At 39.8% G+C, this 19,166-nt stretch overlaps 2 protein-coding genes across 4 annotated transcripts in view; one reads left to right on the forward strand and one right to left on the reverse strand.

Moving 5' to 3' along the window:
• The window catches only part of ano10a (anoctamin 10a), a 94,125-nt gene extending 91,605 nt beyond the window's left edge, over positions 1-2,520 (forward strand). For all 3 annotated transcript variants that reach the window (XM_041792964.1, XM_041792963.1, XM_041792965.1), the window contains one exon: positions 1,055-2,520. In XM_041792964.1, coding sequence (XP_041648898.1) covers positions 1,055-1,096 — 42 coding nt within the window. In that variant the 3' untranslated portion in view covers positions 1,097-2,520. The remainder of the gene's footprint in view (positions 1-1,054) is intronic.
• Positions 2,521-7,205: 4,685 nt separating this feature from the next.
• The window catches only part of snrka (SNF related kinase a), a 79,936-nt gene continuing 67,975 nt past the window's right edge, over positions 7,206-19,166 (reverse strand). The window contains exons 6-8 of the mRNA XM_041793042.1: positions 17,951-18,152; positions 17,423-17,535; positions 7,206-14,815 (exon numbers count right to left, since the gene is read on the reverse strand). Of these exons, the coding sequence (XP_041648976.1) occupies positions 13,654-14,815; positions 17,423-17,535; positions 17,951-18,152 (1,477 nt within the window). The 3' untranslated portion in view covers positions 7,206-13,653. The remainder of the gene's footprint in view (positions 14,816-17,422; positions 17,536-17,950; positions 18,153-19,166) is intronic.

The following is a 19,166-nucleotide window of genomic DNA, read 5'->3' on the forward strand; positions in this document are numbered from 1 at the left end:
ATCTGATTGTTTGAAATTAATATGTTTACTCTTTCAGGTAATACCCTAAATTATATGGTGAACAATTTCACTCCAGCAAAAAAAATAAAATAAAATAAAAAATAAAAGGATTGATGAATGTTTATGAAAATAAACACATGTAGCTAGTATGCTTATAACATTTAAAAGGCTTGTCAACAGGTAAAATTTTAATGTGATAAACTCAGAATTTCTGTAGTTAATTGTGATGAATTTCATCCTTATATCATTTTAAGGTGCCAGCATTTTAAATTAAAATTTGTTTTGGAGTCATTTGGGATTTTTCTGCCTTTTGATGACTTCTCTGCATACTGACTTGCTTTTATCCGTAGATTTTTAATTCTGACATAAATTTCAAAGACAGAAAATTAGACCTTGTTAAGGATTGAAAAGGAAATTACAAAACACAAAAAAGGTACATTTTTGATAACGAAAGGTGGAGATGACTTCTGACTTTTCCACTGAGCTGTCTGTGAGTTTTTTTAGAGTGAAATTAGACATTATTATTATTATTATTAAGGAGCAGTGGTGGACTTATTTTATCACTGTGGCTGCAGGGAGATGCTGATGTGGATTAACCAACGTGTGCTGAAAGTGAAAATAAAGCATGCAGTTAAAGAAAAATGAATGCACAATTTGTTAAATTGATTGAATTGAGTAAAAATAGAGTGGAAACTTGCAAATATGAGATGAGATCATCTGTATTTTTTGTATCATCTGTATCTGTAAGTCTGTAAAGTTTTAAATTCATGTTTGTTATTTCAATGCACAACAATAAACTTTTTTTAACTGGGTCTTTTTCCCTAAAGCCTTTCGATACCTGATTTTTTAAGACTGGATCGGATCTCAGCTCTGATTAAATGAACTTTTCTTGATGATGTCCAGACTGGTTCCATTTCTGTCCTAAACTTGCAACAACAACAACAAAAAAAACAGCATTGGTTGCAACTCTGTCTACCTTATTTATGGAAGTCGCAGACACATGCAGCTTCTTCCTGCAGTGAAATAAATCCCTGTCTCTCTCTGTCTGTTTCAGAAAATGCTGGAAGCCTCGGAGCTCAGCAAGAGCGCTCAGTGAGGACGACAGGAGGCCGTACTGATACTGACTGACCGCCACGACTTCACTCTTCGTTCTGTTGTTTACACCCCTGTGCTGACACACAGATCACGTACGTTTATGTATTAAGACAAAAGCAGGTGTTATTTTTTCCATTTTTCATGCTATTTATGTGAAATATTTCCCATCGAGCACTAAAGGGGAGGAAGTGTTTGACTGTTGACAGAGGAGAGGAGCAGACGGCCGTGTCAGACACACAGCCATGTTTTCTTTAATGAAATGTACTGTAATACGGTTTATTTTAAAGTGGTGGAAACAGGGATGCTTGGTGGGATTAAATGGGATTAACTTTGTTTAGAATCACAGAAGAATGCTGAATTATGATTGACTATACTGTACCAAATATAGAGTTAATATCAGGGAGTGTACTGTAGATGGGACGAGTTTGTTCTAGTCACTTTGGGTTCTTAAAGTACTGTGGTGGTTTGGGATTATGGAAATTTAAAACTTTGTTCACCTAAAATCATGAGTTCTTACTCCACAGATTGGTGTATACAACATAAACTTACCTCTCTAACATCCTGTCTAGTTACACAACTAGTTAAATGACAAAAGTAACTGTGCTGACTGTCCTTCAGTATTAAAGCTGCTCATTACACAACACACGCTTGGCTGAAGTTCTGCACTCCAAGTAAAGCATGACGGCCCGAAAGATTTCAGTCCTAGCAAAGCCTGATTGTGAATTTTAATCACTACTACATACCTACCATTAAATATTTAATGATGCTATATCAGTGGAGTGACCTGCAGAGGTTTCTCTTAGATAAACAGAAAATAACAAGAAGACTGACAGCCTGATTCACTAAGAACAGATTGCAGCTGCTAGTGGCTCCAAAAAGTGTGCCTCATTTGGTCCCAGTATCCGTCTGTCTCAGTCGAATTCACAGAGCATGTAGCATCAATGACACAGAGGCCAGAGCACAACCGCACATCTGTCCTCCTCACTGCAGATGGCTTGTTTTCTTGTCTGAATGTGTAGAGAAGATGTTTGCACCTTTAGTCTGCTTAGAAAAGAGCTCTCCTGCTGACAGATGCTCAGCTCTGTTCCGCAGTAAGATGATGAGTAAGGAGGGGAAAAAATTTCAAGTTTATTGAGTGGCCAATCCCAAAAAATGTTTTTAAAGTGATTTATTATTTCAGTGACAAGCAACCTAGCGAGCTCCAATGACTAATGCAACTCTCATTTAAAGGTTAAAGGTCACAACTGGTCGCAAAAGATTTAAGCTACTGAGTCAAAGTGTGGCGGGACAAGCCAGATAACAGCACCCTAAATAAAGGTGCCAGAGGCCAGGGACCCTTCATTGTACCTGAAGGTGGTTGAACAGTGGAGCTGAACGATTTGCAAGAATAATCTGATTGCGATTTTTTCCTAAATATTGCAATTGTGATTTAATATGTGATTGTTTTTGGGTTAATCTTATGTATTTTTTGACAAATTCAAGCAATAAATAATTCCATAAATAAGACCATGTGTGTTGAAAACAATGAAATTATTTCTGTAGCAATTAATCCACAGTAGCATGAATCTGAATATGGGGGTGCAACAAGCTTTAAGCTATAAAGGAGGTGGCTGAGGTGGAGGAGGTGAGACTAGCTACCAGTTGATCACAGCCCTAACCCTAACTTCTGTGATTTGAATATTGCAGCAGGCCATATTCTGATTTAATCTAATTTGATTTAACCTATTAAACAGCCATGCACGTTCAAGAATGGTCATGTACAGACAAGGCCGCCCAAAAGAGGGGATAAAGGGAGAACTTTCTGGGGCCTAGTCAATCTCACTGGCCATGGAGTCAGCAAAATCATGATCCATTGTAAAGTTAAGTTGTGATAACCATATTTTATATCTAACCTGAATAACAACGGCTCTAATCAAAGCAGAAAATATCTTTTTTTTACTTATTTGTGCCTTAGTATATAGCCATCTTAAAAATGATAATCCCTTTTATAAAAACAGAATTAAAATGGGTTAAAAATGTAAAAAAAAAAGTGGTGAAATAGGATTTTAAAAGTAGAAAGTGGAAGTAGAAGTGGCAAAAATTAGTTAAAGTTGGCAAAAAAAGCAAAAAATTGGTTAAAGTGGCAAAAAAGGGCATTTAAAGGGGATTAAAATGAGGTAGAAATTGGTTTAAAGTGGCAAAAATGGGAGGAAAATTTTGTAAAATAGGATTTTTAAGTGGGAAAAAGTGGATTAAACTGGCAAAAAGTATTGATAAAGTTATGAATTTCAATAAAAATTACGATCTCTATTCCTAGATACAACTGCATGTTCTTCTGCCCAACAACAAGTGCATCGGCCAGGAAAGGGTTAAAATCAATCTCATTATTCCTCACTATTGAAAAATCATACTGTGTTAAAGTCAAGAAATTTTTCCTGCTCATTGTAAAGTTTCTGCACAACATCCCTACTTAAAAATTGCGGCACAAATACCACCAACTCTCAGTTGACATACTTTCTTTTGCTCTTACTTAGGTCACTGTTAGTGCAGATGTTAATGTATGTATGCTTTTTGCAATGAGGCCAATTGACAAAGTATGGAACAAATTTTTCATCAAATGATTGGGTCATTTAAAACAGCAGCAGCGCTCAGAGACGCTGTCGGCTCTGCAGCACAGTTAGAGATGCCTTCGCATGCGAGTTGTGACTTAGACCGTGTCATTTCGGCCCATTTGCATGTTAGGAGCATGCAAAGCCATGCAATCTCTTTGTGAATCAGGTCTTAGATAAAACAGGTCAAGGCAAATATATAAACGTGTATTTCTTGATTGATAACGGCTGAATTGTGCAGCTTTGAACTGAGTCAGTGCAGCCGACTAGAAAGAGACGGATCTGACTTTTTAACCAGAACCAACCTAACAGAAAAAATCTGGCTCTTTCAGGCTACCATGAAAAACAATCAGGACATAAAGAAATCAAACCTTCTTTCTAAGAGGTTGTGATGATCATGATTTAAGAAGGAGGAGGGATCATCTATCTGAATCTGTGAACACAGGTTCTAAGTATGCATAAGTATTTAAATTTGTCAAGACAAAACACTTGGAGTTTGGTTTTCCAGATAGAATGACAAAAATCTACTATAAAGTATTAAGAGATGATTAAATCCAATGATAAGTATTGATCTTAGACTCATACATGTTTTCCTGCACGTCATTGACCAGCGATAACGCCGGGTGCTGATCCTGTTTGGCCGTCTTATCATAGCATGTGACATATGCAGGGTATTCTCACATAACCAGTCATTTTATCTGTAGCTACTTCAGTTTGACTTGAAGTGAAACCATGCACTCTTGTTACACCCCCGTGCCTTTCAGCCTGTCTGACGATTTGTTTTTTATGCTCTTTAAAAAAATGCTATCTGTATTTACTTATTGTCCTGAAACTGACGTGGAGAATAAAGTAGAAGAGGCTATCTGTATCTTAAATAAACATATAAAGAAGTAAATTAAACTCGTGTCCAGCTGTTTTTTTAACATTTATGTGTCATCATAGAGTCAGAAAGCATGCTTTACTCTGAGAGCTCTGCAGGTTGATAGTACAGCAAAGGGCTGAGTTCATAGAGAGATCAGCTCGGAGTAAAGTCGGAGTGTGCCATCTGCTCCAGAAGCTTCTGTGTGACTTGAGCATTGGAGCTGCTGCCAAGCATCAAGTAAAACCTGCTCAGTGTCGTATAACGTGTAAATCACCACAGGCGGAGTTTCAACACCTTTAAAGACCTGGATCACTGCCTCAAGTCTCTCTGACCCACATGGACGACTCTACACCTCCATCACCGCTCGGAGCTGAATTCTCTGATTTAAAGCCCCAGGGTCATCATCCAACGAGGCGCCAAAAGGCTGAAATATCAATGGAGTAAAGACACTCACAGCTCAGTGTAAGAATTGATCATGACACGTGTGTTAGGAAACCATTCATGTTATTTTTAGGGGATCAGAAAAAAGAGATCTGACTGAAATTGAATCTCAGAGTCTTAAATCACCACTTCATATGGACAGTACTGTGAGGAAGTTTTTGCCCCCTTCCTGATGTATTTTTTTTATTTGCCACACTTTAATTTTTCAGATTACATTTATCAAGGGGTTAAAAGGCATCCAAAACTACCTGGCGGCCCTATGTGAGAGAGTCATTAAATCATGAATTAACTGTGATTAACCACATTGTCTGGACAGCTGAGTCCAATTTTACAATCCACACCCAGGCCTGATTACTCCCAGATCTGCTGAATCCAGAAACCCCTTAAATAGAACCTGTCTGACAAAGCGGAGTAGGCTAAAACACCTCAAAAGCTACACATCATTGTGCCATTAAAAATTTGAGAACAGACAGATGACAGAACTGACAGACTGGCAGAATCAGTCTGGAAAGGGTTACAAAGCTATCTCTAAGGCTTTGGGACTCCAGTGGGAGCCATTATCCACAAATGGAGAAAATTTGGAACAGTAGTGAGCCTTCCCAGGAGTGGCCGACCAACCAAAAGTGAGTGCAACAACGACTCATCCAGGAGGTCCCAAAAGAACCCAGAACAACAGCGAGACCAGCATGCCTCACTTAACTCTGTTAAAGTCAGAGTTCATGACTCAACAGTAAGGAAGAGACTGGGCAAAAAGGCATCCATGGGAGAGTTCCAAGGCCCATCTGGAGCAAAACTAACACAAACCTGGTGATAATGAGATAGTCTGGGGATGCTTTGCTGAATCTGGACCTAGATCTCTTGCTGTAATCGATGGAAACATGAAGTCTGCTCTCTACCAGAAAACCCTAACAGACATCAATTCATGACCTCAGTCTCAAGCATACTTGAGTTTTGCAGGATAATGATTGGAAACACACCAGCAGTGTTTTCAGACAGATGGTTCTGGTCCCATTCTGGAGTCTCAGAACCTTGGTGCTTTATGTCAAACCAGCCCGTGTTCACACCAGTTTAAGATGAACCAAAGTGGGAAGACATGATGGACATGTATCACCACATCCAGCTCCACTTTTTCCTAAGTCTTTTTGTCGATGCCCAGACTACAACCAAACATTTTGTCTCCTCAGCAGACCACTTCTCCATTTTCTTTTTTTTTTTTTATTAAACCTTTATTTAATCAGATAAAAAACCCATTGAGACTGAAATCTCTTTCACAAGGGTGACCTGGCCAAGAGGTCAGCAGCACACGTCATAATAAATAATACATATTCAAATTCATATTCATATTCATTTTCTGCTCGTCTTCACAACCTAGAAGTGACATGCCCACTGAGGATGTCAGGATTCACAAAAAGAAAAAATCAGCTTTTTTTTTTGGTTCCAGCTGAAAAACAACTTTTCAGGTTTAGAACCCATTTATTCTCGGTTTGAACGCACAGGCCAGTTCAAAATTGGGCTCAGGAACTGGCAGGGAGTCCTGCCGGTCTTAAAGGCCTATGAGTGGCTTGAATAACACAAAATTAAGATTTTGAAGTGGTCGAGTCAAAATCTATACTTTAATCTGATTGGGGTGCCGTGGCATGACATTAAACAGACCATTTATGCTGGAAAACTCTGCAATGTGGCTGAAAGAAAACAATTCTGCAAAAATGAGTGGGCCAAAATTCCTCCACAAGGATTACTGCCAATCATCACAAATGCTTGCTTGCAGTTGTTGCTGCCAAGGGTGGAACGAGCAGTTATTAGGTTAAGGGGGTAATGACTTTTTCACCTATAACTCTAATAATGCTTTAATGATCTGGAACATTTAAGTGTGATAAATATGTAAAAACATAAATCAGAAAGGAGGCAACAATTGTGTACCTCTAACTTACAACTACAACTTTAAATACAGCAAGTACTTCAAATTTATACTCCAGTGTTGTACAGATTAGCTAATTCAAAGATTTGAAAGGCATTGATTTATCTGTGTGTACTTCTTTTGTTGTGTTAAATTGATAAAAGCAGCACCTTTGTGTCGAGATAGGTAAATGTAAAAGATGTATTTTAATGTCGTAAAAGTCAAATAAAACTATCACTGTAAAAAATGACCCCAGGACAACATAAAGGTTGCAGAAAATTCAAACTGTGTAAAAAACCAAACAAATGAAGACACAGATGGCGACAGTATTCCACGTTTTATTTTTGGATATTACCATAGCTATATGTAACTTCTGACGACAGGTATCAACTACAGAATAATACACTGAATATTTCTCACTTCCATCTCCTCTTTTTTTCTTCTTCTGTTGTTTTTTTGGTCCAGTAACATTTCTGTGGCTGACTCTCTCTCCTGTGTGTCACTGAATGTCAAACATTGAAACACATGCACGTCATTCACCTGGATACAGCTGAGTAAGACGACAGTCAAAGAGACCCGACAGTATGAAGAAAACCGCGTTGTTTTTTTCTCACACGGCTTGATTTTTAGCTCAGACACCCATACAGTATTACTATTATTATTATTATAAGGCTATTACTGTACAGCTATGCACCAAAGGGTTCACTCGGCTGTTCTAGAGAAAGAGCACCATATTTACATCAGTATTTACAACGGGTTTAAAAGAAAACTCAGACAACAACCAAAGACAAAAAATATTCAAACATAGCTTTTCCTTTTTTTCTTTTCAGTCCAATATGGCCGTTAAAAGGAATTTCAAAAAAGAACACATTTTTATACAGATAGCTGCAACACACGGATAGCTTATTGCCAATGCCCTTAGAGAAGTTCCCCTTCCTTCCTTCTTTCTTTCTTTTGTTCCTCTCTTGGCCAGCCTCGATCGAGCTGCGAGTTGTGAGCTTTTTTTTTTTTATCACGTGAGTTCGATAAAACGTCACTGAGGCCGCTGTCTATGTTTTCAAACAGCTCAAAAAAATGTACAAGTTTTAAAAATAAACTTTGACTTTTCCATGTACTGTATATACAAACTCCATACACAAGTCCGCACGCTGCGCCCACATGTGCAGAGAGCTTTGGGTGACATGTGGGAGCAGGCGGGACGACGGGACGTCAACAGAGGTCAAATCAGATCAAACCAACTGGATGTTGATGGTGTGACGACTACAGGTGAATCCAGAAAATTAGAATGTCATAGAAAAGTTCATTTGAAAGTCAACTTTCATGTATTCTACATTGATTACACATGAAGTCACATATTTCAAGCCTTATTTGTTTAATTCTTGTTAATTTTTGCCTACAGCTCATAAAAAGAAAAACTCCAGGATCGCAAAATATCAGACTATCACATAAAAACAACCACAAAGGATTTATTATGCATAAATGACTGCATCAGTGCTGCCGTCAGCTCGTTTGTGTTGTTGGCTCTGCTGTCTCTCTACCCGTCTATCAGAGGGTTTTAAGCTCTCTGTATTCAGCTCTACAGGCGCTGGTTTCCTTTCCCAGCAGGACTTCACACCTGCCCACAATGAAGCCAGAAACCTTTTAATAGGACTTACTTTTAAATCAGAAAAAAAGATTTTAAATTGAGAATGGATTGGCTGTTATACATTTGTTCTTCATAAAGGTGGTTTAAATCAACATACTTTGTATGTTTAAATGCATTTAGGATTATTAACACAGTTATATTTTACATTTGAGCTTTGAGCAACCACTCTGACTAACAGATTTAACCCCTACATGCCTGTATCATATTTGATAAACACTTTTATGGGACCTCTATCTAATCAAAATGATCAATAAATTACTTTAATATCTTTTTAATACAGGCAGTTAAATGATGTATCAAATGTGATACAAAAATACATTTATGTAATTTCATGGCTTTTTTTCTTTTTTTGGATTTGGGTAGAAGGTTAAATAAATATTTCAGTTACAACAAATGAGAATTTTCTCGCTATTATTTGAACAGCCTTTAAGGGGTTTAAGCTTCTTATGAAGAAGGACACGATAAATCGCTGACCAACACTCCCTCTTCACTGGCACAGAGGTTTTCTGATACAGTTAAGTTAAATTTAAAATGTTCACAGAACAAGTTTAGATTATTTTCCATCACAAAAGAGAAAGTGTAACTGTGGAAAGAAATTTGTTATTTCCTGGGATTTTAAATTAAAGATTGTTTATGAAAATGAATAACTAAAAAACCCAACACACCAGCTCTAGGTAAACCAGCACACCACCTTCTATTTTTCTAAAATTAAGATTTTTTTAATTCCAGAAAGCTATCTGAAAATATTTTCTTTATAAAACAAAACTTATTTTTCCTTTCACAATAAAATAATTTAATATTTTGTTTGTATTGTTCTATTAGTGTCATTTCATTTTTAGAATACACTCCAGTTCATTCTAACATTGTTTGTTATTCAGTGTTATTTAAGGACGGGCCCAAGTGCTCTGGATTTTATCTGGAATTTTTTTCCTCAGTAACTTTCAGAAATCTTCTTTGATACTTTGCCTTTGCTGGGAATTTTGTTCTTCATATGATTTTTATGTCATATTATCTTGAATCTCTGTTCTGTCCCATTTCTATCTGGGGTCTGAAGAGTTAATTAATTAATTGAAAAAATATATCAGAAATTTGGGTCACAAATGTGGCATTATGGAACCTGCGGTGGGTCCCAAGGCTAGTCCAGTTGAGAACCACTGGTTTAGATGACATGATATTCCAAACCTTCACTTAAATGTACAATATGCAGAATTTATGGACTGAAATATCTATATTAGTTTTAAGAATTACCATTCTAATGTTATATAATTTTTTAACTGGTTTTTGCAGTATCTCTAATATTTCCTAGAACTGTGACAGGACATGTCTTGTTATAAGATTTCATCCAAACCAAACTCACCTCACTAAAACAGAGTGCCCCCACACTGGGCATGTACAGCAAGGTGTGACCCGCACTACCCAGTGCCGCCTACCTCTGCAGCCACGACTATTAAAGACTCTGCTCAACAAAATACACCTCATAAGGTGAATTTACCAACTAGAAAACCAACTTCTGCATTAATGCTGTAGCGCACTTTAAAGTGCATTTCTCTGTCATTAGAAGAAATTTAACAACGAAAACAAAAAGTTAGTTTCTATTTAGTAAATGCACCTCATGAAGTCCTGTTTTTATGAAACAGAGTCCTCAGTTCAAAAGAAGAAGTAAGCAGATTGGTGGAGCTGGACAGTGATGGTCTGTACTGGTTATACTATGTTAATGTTTGGGTTGAGCGCCCTCTGTTGGCAGAATTTTACAGACTGCATGTTTAAGCAAATGTTCTTGAACTGGACCTGGTAGAATAATAATTCATGACTCCCGCTGTAAAGAATCTATGCACTATTGTCAAATGGAAGATGAGAGACAGCAGAGCTAACACAGATGAGCTGGAGGCTATCAGAGCAACGTGAGCTTCAGAACGCCTCAGCAGTGCCACAGACTGATCGCCTCTATTTTCCTTACAGCTATGCAGTAATTCATGCAGATGTAACATTTTGAGCAGTAGACCTCAGTAGGTAAAGTCATCTTAACCACAAATGTTGGGGATGCCGCTCTCCAGCCTCTACAGTCACTTATCGATGGGTAAGACACTCAACTCTAAACGCATCAGCGGGGTTTCAGTGTGTACGGATGGGACTTGTTAATACTGATGGCCCCTCTTCATAGAAGCCTTGTGAATTTGGAGTGAACAGGTGTGATTTCTTTGTGAGAGTGGCAAGGTATAATCATCAAGATTAAAACAAAAAAGAGCATGAGATACTTCACGTCATGTGTAATTAATTTAGAATATACTTAAAAGTTTAACTTTTTGAGTGAAATTACAGAAAAAAAAGATGAACTTTTCCACGATAGTTTGTTTTTTCAGACACACCAGTAATGTTCTCTATCAGCAACACATAAAAATATGAATATAAAAATAAGATTTTAAATATATGGTCAGCAGTAACATACTCAAACCTGGTGGTGGTTAGCACTACGTTGCTACAGTAGAAATATTATCACGTTTGCTGCCCCAGAGGAGTGCACGCACACACTTTGATAAAACTTTAAAATCTGTCCCATCTTTAATGCCAAAACTGGGCTGCCTCAAAAAAAGAGACACTTTCAAATTTAAAGGGTTTTGACAGATAAAGAGAGTAAATGTTGCAGTTGTGAATAAAAAAAGTTACTCAAAGATAATTTAAAAAACATCAAAACAACATAACAGAGATTGTCTGAGTGCAACGTGGAGTTCAGACTGGAGTCCAAATGAAAAGCTTGTCAGAAGTGGTCAAAGACATCCATGTTTAATCCAGGCTAGGATCCATCTGATAGAGGTCAGAGGTCAGGGGTGGTGGGAGTGTAAGGTGTCTGTTTCTCTTTCCTCCTCCAGTCTGCTGCCTGCTTCAGCTCAGCACTCTCACTGTTCACATCACTCTGGTAGAGATCCAAGGTTGCAACCAGCTACTGACAGGCACCATACAGTGTAAGGACATATTAGAGCGAGAAGTTGTCAGTTTAAGAGCAAAAACATCTTACTTTGATATCTAAACAATAAAAAAGCCTTAAAGGATTTTAGATTGACATATGCTCTTTGCGTTACTTTTAAAAGAAAGTTAATCTTTAAAAGAGAAACGTGAATAAGTCAGAATGTTTCGAGACAATCATTTTAAACTTGAGTTTAGTTTTTTTAAAGATGAAGTCATGCTTGAGGAAAGTTAAAACTCAGAGTACGTGGCATCTTCATAGCGTATTATCTACACATGCTCTATGGGCCAATCCCATCTCAACCTCTTCGCCCTTCCCTTTGGTTACACATTCATGCCAGTTGCAGAGGAGTCCCAGTTTGCTTTTGAATCAAGGGCTAGGGCTAACCCTTGAAACAAAGATTTTTTGGACCACACTTGAAACCAAGGGGTACGATGAATTTCCAACAATGCACTGCATTCACTTGCAAAATGGCACAACGGAGGAAGGAGGCGTGCAAATGTAAATATTTTCAGCATTTATAAATGATTATTGAAAAAACAGTCAAGTCTTTCTCATTTATTCAATCTTTGACTACTAGGGATGGGAGTTGATTGTATTTTCGGTGCGTACGCGTGTAAACGAGGGCTATTAACTGTGTTGAAGATCAACACTGAGATCCAAAGTATGAACATGATCGTTGAAGCTTTATCACCTCTGATGATGCAGCAGTGAAGTGGCGTCCCATTTCTAAAGGGAAGGTTTTCAGCGCTTCCCCTTACCACTCTGCTTTAAGGGGCAAGGAGAAAGCAAAGGGGTAAAAATGGAACTGGCCCTATGTGTAAAAAGTCAAGACTTGGAATTATGGCAAAAAATAAAACATAATTAAGTATTAAAGTTAGAATGAACAGCTTTCAAACAGTCAGAACTAAACTGAGCTACAGCTCTAGCTCAGTCAGGATATTTAAGTGGACTACAGTCCTTGTCCCAGTTCACAGGCACCTCTCCTCTATGGTAGGGGATGATATGAGCCCTATTTTAGCTAATAACCTTCTTCTGACCATGCTAACGAGCTAACAAGCAGCACACAGGCTGTATGTCCAACATGTACTATATGGACAAACTTTAAAGCTTGTTAAAGTTGTTTTTTTTCACTCAGTGCTTTACCTTTAGTATAAAATATGATGCATGCTATCTCTCTAGCTTATAATGATATCCTTAGGATGATGTCAATACATCTTATGATATGCTAGACATTTATGCCTCTGAATCAGAGTCCATTACACCTATTCTGAGCAGATAAGCCAATCAAGTCTAATCAGACTGAGGCAGTTTTAGTCTGACTAAACTGTCGAAAGACTCTGATTGGCTAAAAATTTTTTGTTTCTTTCAACTTGTTGGAACTGTTCACATTGTTTCACATGTTTTTGATCATTTCATTAGCTTTTCTTGTTATTATTTTGTGTGGGGAACATAGTCAATTTAATGCTGTTCCAATAAAATTTACTGGACAATAAAAAAAATCCTAATCGGACATTTCAGAGTAAAAAGAAAGAATTTATATTTAAATGGTAAGGTATTAGGATAAATTTGGCCATGACAAAGATTCTTCATAATTTTTAAAATACTTGCAAACTACTAAAGAAATAGTATTTTAAACACAGTATGTTTAATATAATTACCAGGACTAGACAGAGCTTTACAAATGTCCTTCTTTCTGTTTAAACATGTTTCTTAGATATATTTTGATATTTTTCACGCCATTAGGAGTGGACTGTTGAAATAAGCGTACATCCTACTGTTGTTTTCCATCCCCTGTTAAGTAAGTTTAGTTTAAAATCAACTTGAAGATAGTTTTCATTACTGTAAAAATATTACATTCATTACTCAAAAAGCAGCTGGCGACAAAAGAAGGAACAATGCTGAGTGGAAAAAGTAAGAAAAGTACAAAAATAGCTAAAAGAGAGTGACAGTGAGGCGACGTGGCGCCGTGCAGAGCTGAGAGCTGAGGCAGCAGCTGGAGGCAGGAGTGCTGATGGAGACGTGACACCAGGTCAGACACCTGCTGTAGATAAACACAAGAAGAAGAGGCGGAGTGTTCAGACTGATGATGGGAGCGTGAGGAGAGATTCAGGGGAGGACATGGAGGTTGGAGGTTGGTGTTCAGCTGGTGGGGAAGGGGCTTCAGATGACCTGGCAGCAGCTGGCGGGTGCTGAGGTACAGAGCAGGCCGTCTCTGGAGCCCCCACCCCGCTGAATGTTGACCGAGATGGTCTTCTCACACAGAGGTAGTTGAAGCACGCCGTTTTTCAGAGCACTCAGGTTACTGTGAGCGTCCCTGGTGCCCGGCGGGCCGGGGGGGCCGTACCCTGCTGTTTTGCGGTGGTGGTGTGGGGTGGAGTGGGTCCGAGGCAGAGCGGTGGTGGGGAGGGTGATGGTGTCCAGGCTCCCGGTGGAGCCAATGCACATCCTCCAGGCGGATTTCTCCTGGATCTTCACGCTCCCTCCTGACAGACTGTTCGGGTCAATGATGAACTTCCCCCCTCCTGCACCTCCTCCTCCTCCTCGCCCACCCCGCCCCCCGCGGTGCTGCTGCAGCTGGGAGCTGAGGCACAGACTCATGAGTTTCAGACTCTCCACCAGCTCGCTGCTGCGGCTGGCGGTGCGGGACGAGCGGGTCGTAGAGTTGAGGGCAGGGTTAGTCGTGCTGCTGTTATTACAACATGAAGAGGGGCTGTCCTGTCCTTTATTGCCCCCGCCTCCTCCTCCACTCCCTCCTCCACCTCCACCGCCACCCCCTCCGTTCTCACCCCCTCCAGGAGGACTCCCCCTGTCTGGACCAGAGGCTCCGCCCCCCTCTCCAGGAGGTTTACTCTGACCAGAGCTGCTGCCTCCTCCTGAGCTCCCTGGGGGTCCCTCGCTGCTGTCCCTTCTGTTCCAGCCGTAACCGAAGCCCGAGTCTTTATCCAGACGCCTGCGGTGGCTCTCTGAGTCATCATCGCTAGTCTCTGAGCTGGAACATGACGACCCCCTCCCCTGGCTCTTACGGCGGTGGTACCGTTTCTGCGTGGACCCGGGGGACGAGGAGGAGCCAGCCCCAGAGCTGAGGTTTCCGGCGTTCCCAGCCATGTTCATCTTGAGACGGGAGAGTTTAGGCGGCAGGCCCTCGTCCATGTCGAACTCGTCGTCTGACTCCCCCTCCTCCTCAAAGATCTGGTTGAGTACAGGAGCGCTCTTCCTGGAGGTGAGGCGGTTGGTGATGGATGGAGGCTTACGGCGAAGAATTACCTGTGTGGGGAGGGGCGATGGGTCCTGCTCGTCCTCCTCCTCCTCATCCTCCTCCACCCTGTAAAAAACAGGAGAAATTATTCATTCAAAAGAAAAGAGCAACACACTAAAGACTAAACCACTGTCATGTGACAGTCTGAGCTTTGTTTGGCTAAGCCAGAAACAAACCTCCACACCTGTCAGTAGGGATGTATACACTGCATTCTGAATCATTATACAGATTGGATTTTAGTGTCATAAACATTCAGTTTTTTTTTAATCAATTAAACTAATGGATGATATTGTGTCTCAGGGCTCTTTGGATCACTGAAATCAATCTCAGACGCCTGTGATAATTAGTTTGCTAGGTGAGCCCAATTAAAGGAAAACTCCTTAAGAAGCTCATTAAGCAAGCCACAGGTTTCAGCAATATGGGAAAGAAAGAGGATGTCTGCTGCAGAAAAGCGTCAATAGTGCAATGCCTTGGACAAGGTATGAAAACATTTGATATTAGAGCAGTGATACTCAAAATGTGGCTCTGGAGCCACATGTGGCTCTTTGTTGATGATTCATGGCTCTACATGTCTTAATTTGAAACATTATTCCCATTTTTGACACTTCTTTTTGACACTTTTCTCCTGCTTGTTGCAATTTTTTGCCCCTTTTGTCACCTTTTTTGCCACATTTTGCCCATTTAAGCTGCCTTTTGCTATTAAATGCAACCTATTTTCCATTCTGCTAGTCTTTGACGCATTTGGCTTATTTTCCCACCATTTTGCTAATTTTTACAGATTTTAGTCACTTTTCACTCATGTTTTGCCACTGTTTTTAATTTTTTTTCCACTTCTCACCCATATTTGCCACTTTCTGCCCTTTCTTGCCACTTTTCTTCCAGTGTTTGCCCCTGTTTGCCTATTTTTGCCCATTTTTCCTACATTTTTTCAGATTTTTGCTGCAATTTGACAACTTTTTGCCACCTTTAACTTATTTTTTGGTCACTTTCCACCCATTTTGCCACATTCTGCCCTTTTTTCCCACCTTTCTCCCAGTGTTTGCAGCTTTTTGTCCACTTTTGCCACCTATAACTTATTTTAATTGCCACTTTTCATCACTTAGATTTTGGCTCTTCAAATGTATTTTTCAACAATTTGGCTCTTTGGTTGAGCAGGGTTGAGTAACACTGTATTAGAGGAAAACTTAAGCGTGATCAAAGTACTGTGAAGAAATTTGTGGCTGATTCAGAGCACAGATGGGTTCGTGCAGATAAGGGCATATTGAGGAAGGTTTCTGCCAGACAAATTCATCAGGTTAAGAGAGCAGCTGCTAAAATGCCATAACAAAGCAGCAAACAGGTATTTGAAGCTGCTGGTGCCTCTGGAGTCATGTTGTAGGCCAGAGTCATGGGGAGAGAGCTGGTCGGCCCCTTTAGGGTCCCTGAACATGTGAACATTATTTCGGAAAAGCATCGGGAGTTTCTGACTGACCACTTTCTTCCATGGTACAAAAACGAAGAACTGTGCCTTCCGTAGCAAAATTATCTTCACGCATGACAATGCACCATCTCATGCTGCAAAGAATATCTCTGTGTCATCGGCTGCTATGGGCATTTTGAGGTCTGCCAACCTTTTCAGCTGTATCTACTTAAAATATCATAATTCACATTTAGTATGAATAGTGTCAGTATGTCGTTTCAGACACAGCAATAGTCTGTAGATCTCTGGCAGAAATAGGACTACTGTGATGTCACTCACTACAGTGGACAGCATCAGTACCTCCGTTAGGCTACTGTGCATTTTAATTGATAACCATGTTTGAGGACTATTTAGGAGCCACTAACCCAAAAGAAATTAACACAATAGAATTAGCTTTCTTATACAAATGTGCCAAATTTGCTGAGTCAGCTAAAGGGAGCTCACAAACAGCCAAACTTGCAAAGACCTAACTGGAAGTGGTGTTTTTCCATACACAGACAGTGATCTTAGAGCAAATAAAAGCCTTCATGACTGCGCAGAAGTCCATAAAAGTAACTCTGTTTAGTTTTTCTTAAAATGTCAAAATACATAAAGAGTTACGCAAGCACTCTTTGTTTTAGACATCTTGTTTGGTTTAACATCACCAAAAACAGAGTCATGTTTTAAACCATTACTGCTGTTATCTAGCGTTCCCATTCAGTGCTTCTGTTGCAAGTAAGCATTACTATGAAGAAATGCTGTTTTTGCTTCATTGATTTAAAGCCTTGGTTCCCAACCTGGGGTGTGAGACCCCTTAGGGGGCGCCAGAGATCTCTGCCCTGAGGTTGTTAAAATTAGAGTTGCACATATTAACAGGAATCATGGTATAACACTTGGGAATAACCAATATAATGGTTGTTAAAAGAATTTGTGTGGGGCTCAAGTTTTCATAGAAGTAGGGGGGGCTAGAGGGAAAAAAGGTCAGGAACCACTAATTTAAAGACTTCTAATACTGTCGTTTAAAACATTTAATCTTGTCTCTTACAAATGTGCAATGCAAAGATAACTGCTGGGAAGTGGTGGAAAAGAGTATTCATTTGGCATGGTATCTAGGAGAAAACATGTCCCTTTAGACATCCAGGTGGGGGTAGAAGCAACGTCATTTACATAAGCTCCAATATAACAAGGAAAAGTCCTGCTGAAACTTCTAAATAAAGAACCTGATTGTGTCAGACCTGAACAGGCAGGTTCTCTGCTTGGCTGTTGCTGAGGTGGGCGGTGGAGGGGCCCTGATAGACCCTGAACTGGACCCAGGAGGAAGACCTGAGGCAGCAGCAGCACATGCTCCCTGGAAGAATATCAAAGACAACATCATTTACTGGCTTGTATTTGGTTGTAATTTTTTTCTACCTGTAGGAGGAACATAACACCACAGACCTGTTCTCTATTCCTCTCCTCAACAGAGAAGAAAAACAAAGCTGGAGGAGAGACTGTTCCCAGATTAATCACTGATGGTTTATGCAGTATTCTATCAAATGAATAAAAAATGAAAAGTTCCTCTCAAGGTGTTACTGAGGTCTAATGTTCAAAGAATGGACTAAACAGTCAAACACTGTGCCGCTGGCTAAGGCTGTCGCCTGCAGGAAGGCATGAATTAACTAAAAAGACCAGCTCCATGCACAGACAGCTAAATGAAACAGTGAAAATTAACAGGAACATTTAAAGCAGAATAAAGAGCCCAGGTGTGATGAGGATGAGTGTACCTGCGGGGGCGGTGTTGGAGAGTCTGTCACTGTTGTTTCCTCTCGTCGGCCCAGCTCCATCATGCCTTTGGAGCGATGTCCGTTGAGCAGGTTCTCAGCACTGCGGGCTGGAGACTGAGGGCCTCCAGCGTGGGAGATAGAGGAGGCTGCCAGACTGTCTTCTATGTCCTGGTGCATGTCCACTCTGGTTGGCCATGACTGCCTGTGGGGGAAAAGAAGGGGGGTTCAAGGTTAAGATTTAAGCAAATTCTGTCATTAAAGGTCTCTTTTCTTTTATACACACATGTCAAACAACAATCATAGTCAGTGTCTTCTCTTCATAAGTAACTTATAAAACCATCAGCTTTTAAAACTCCACACAGATTATTACGTGGTACATCACACAGACAGACAAAGGCTGTTTTTGAAAGAGCAGAGGGAAGAGGAAAGGGAGATTTTGCATGACTTCAAAGGTGCTGTTTATAAGGTTTTTTCCAGGGGAATATGTAAATTTCTTACTATGTGCTTTCTGACTCATGAGGCATGAATAAATCAACCTACTCAACAGCAAAGGTTATGTACTATTTTTGTTTGAATCCGTTTTATTTACTTCATTACCCCAACAGATGATTTGGATTATTCAGGTCATTTATGTCCAAGTTAACTTTTATTTAACTTTCTGTTTTCATAATAACCTTACAGTGCTGCTGTTCAAAGGCTGCACTGTCTTTTTATTTTTGGCTTATTTCACTGAAAGTTAATGAGTCACCAATGAAACACAGTCAGACTAGAGCAGACTGACATTCAGAGGACAGGAGAGGTGTGAAGGTACACATATTCATATCAGACCATTCTAGTACAAGACCTTCAGAATGGTGAAGACATTACTGATTTGGCTAAATGCAAATAAATGCACTTCTATCTACTCACACAGGCCAGACAGTGGGAGCACACCACACACAGCATGCTTAGACCTTTATGGCAACCAAAACAAACAAGAATCAAGGGCTTAAGAATTCTGTTATCATAAGGTCCCCAGTTTGGAAATATTTTGGTTTTTCCAGTAAAATACAAAAAAAGGACCGAGACAAGTGGATGAGGCAAAGTCTATAGGGGAGAGTGGGGGGATTTGTGCCAACGGGGAAGTAGTGCCACCCCTTGTTTATAGAAAATCATACAAGAAATTGGTCATGTGACCACATGTTTTTGAAGAGCTATCCATTTTACTCATTCTGCA

The sequence above is a fragment of the Cheilinus undulatus genome, linkage group 8 (assembly GCF_018320785.1).
Source record: "Cheilinus undulatus linkage group 8, ASM1832078v1, whole genome shotgun sequence".
Lineage (NCBI taxonomy): Eukaryota > Metazoa > Chordata > Actinopteri > Labriformes > Labridae > Cheilinus > Cheilinus undulatus.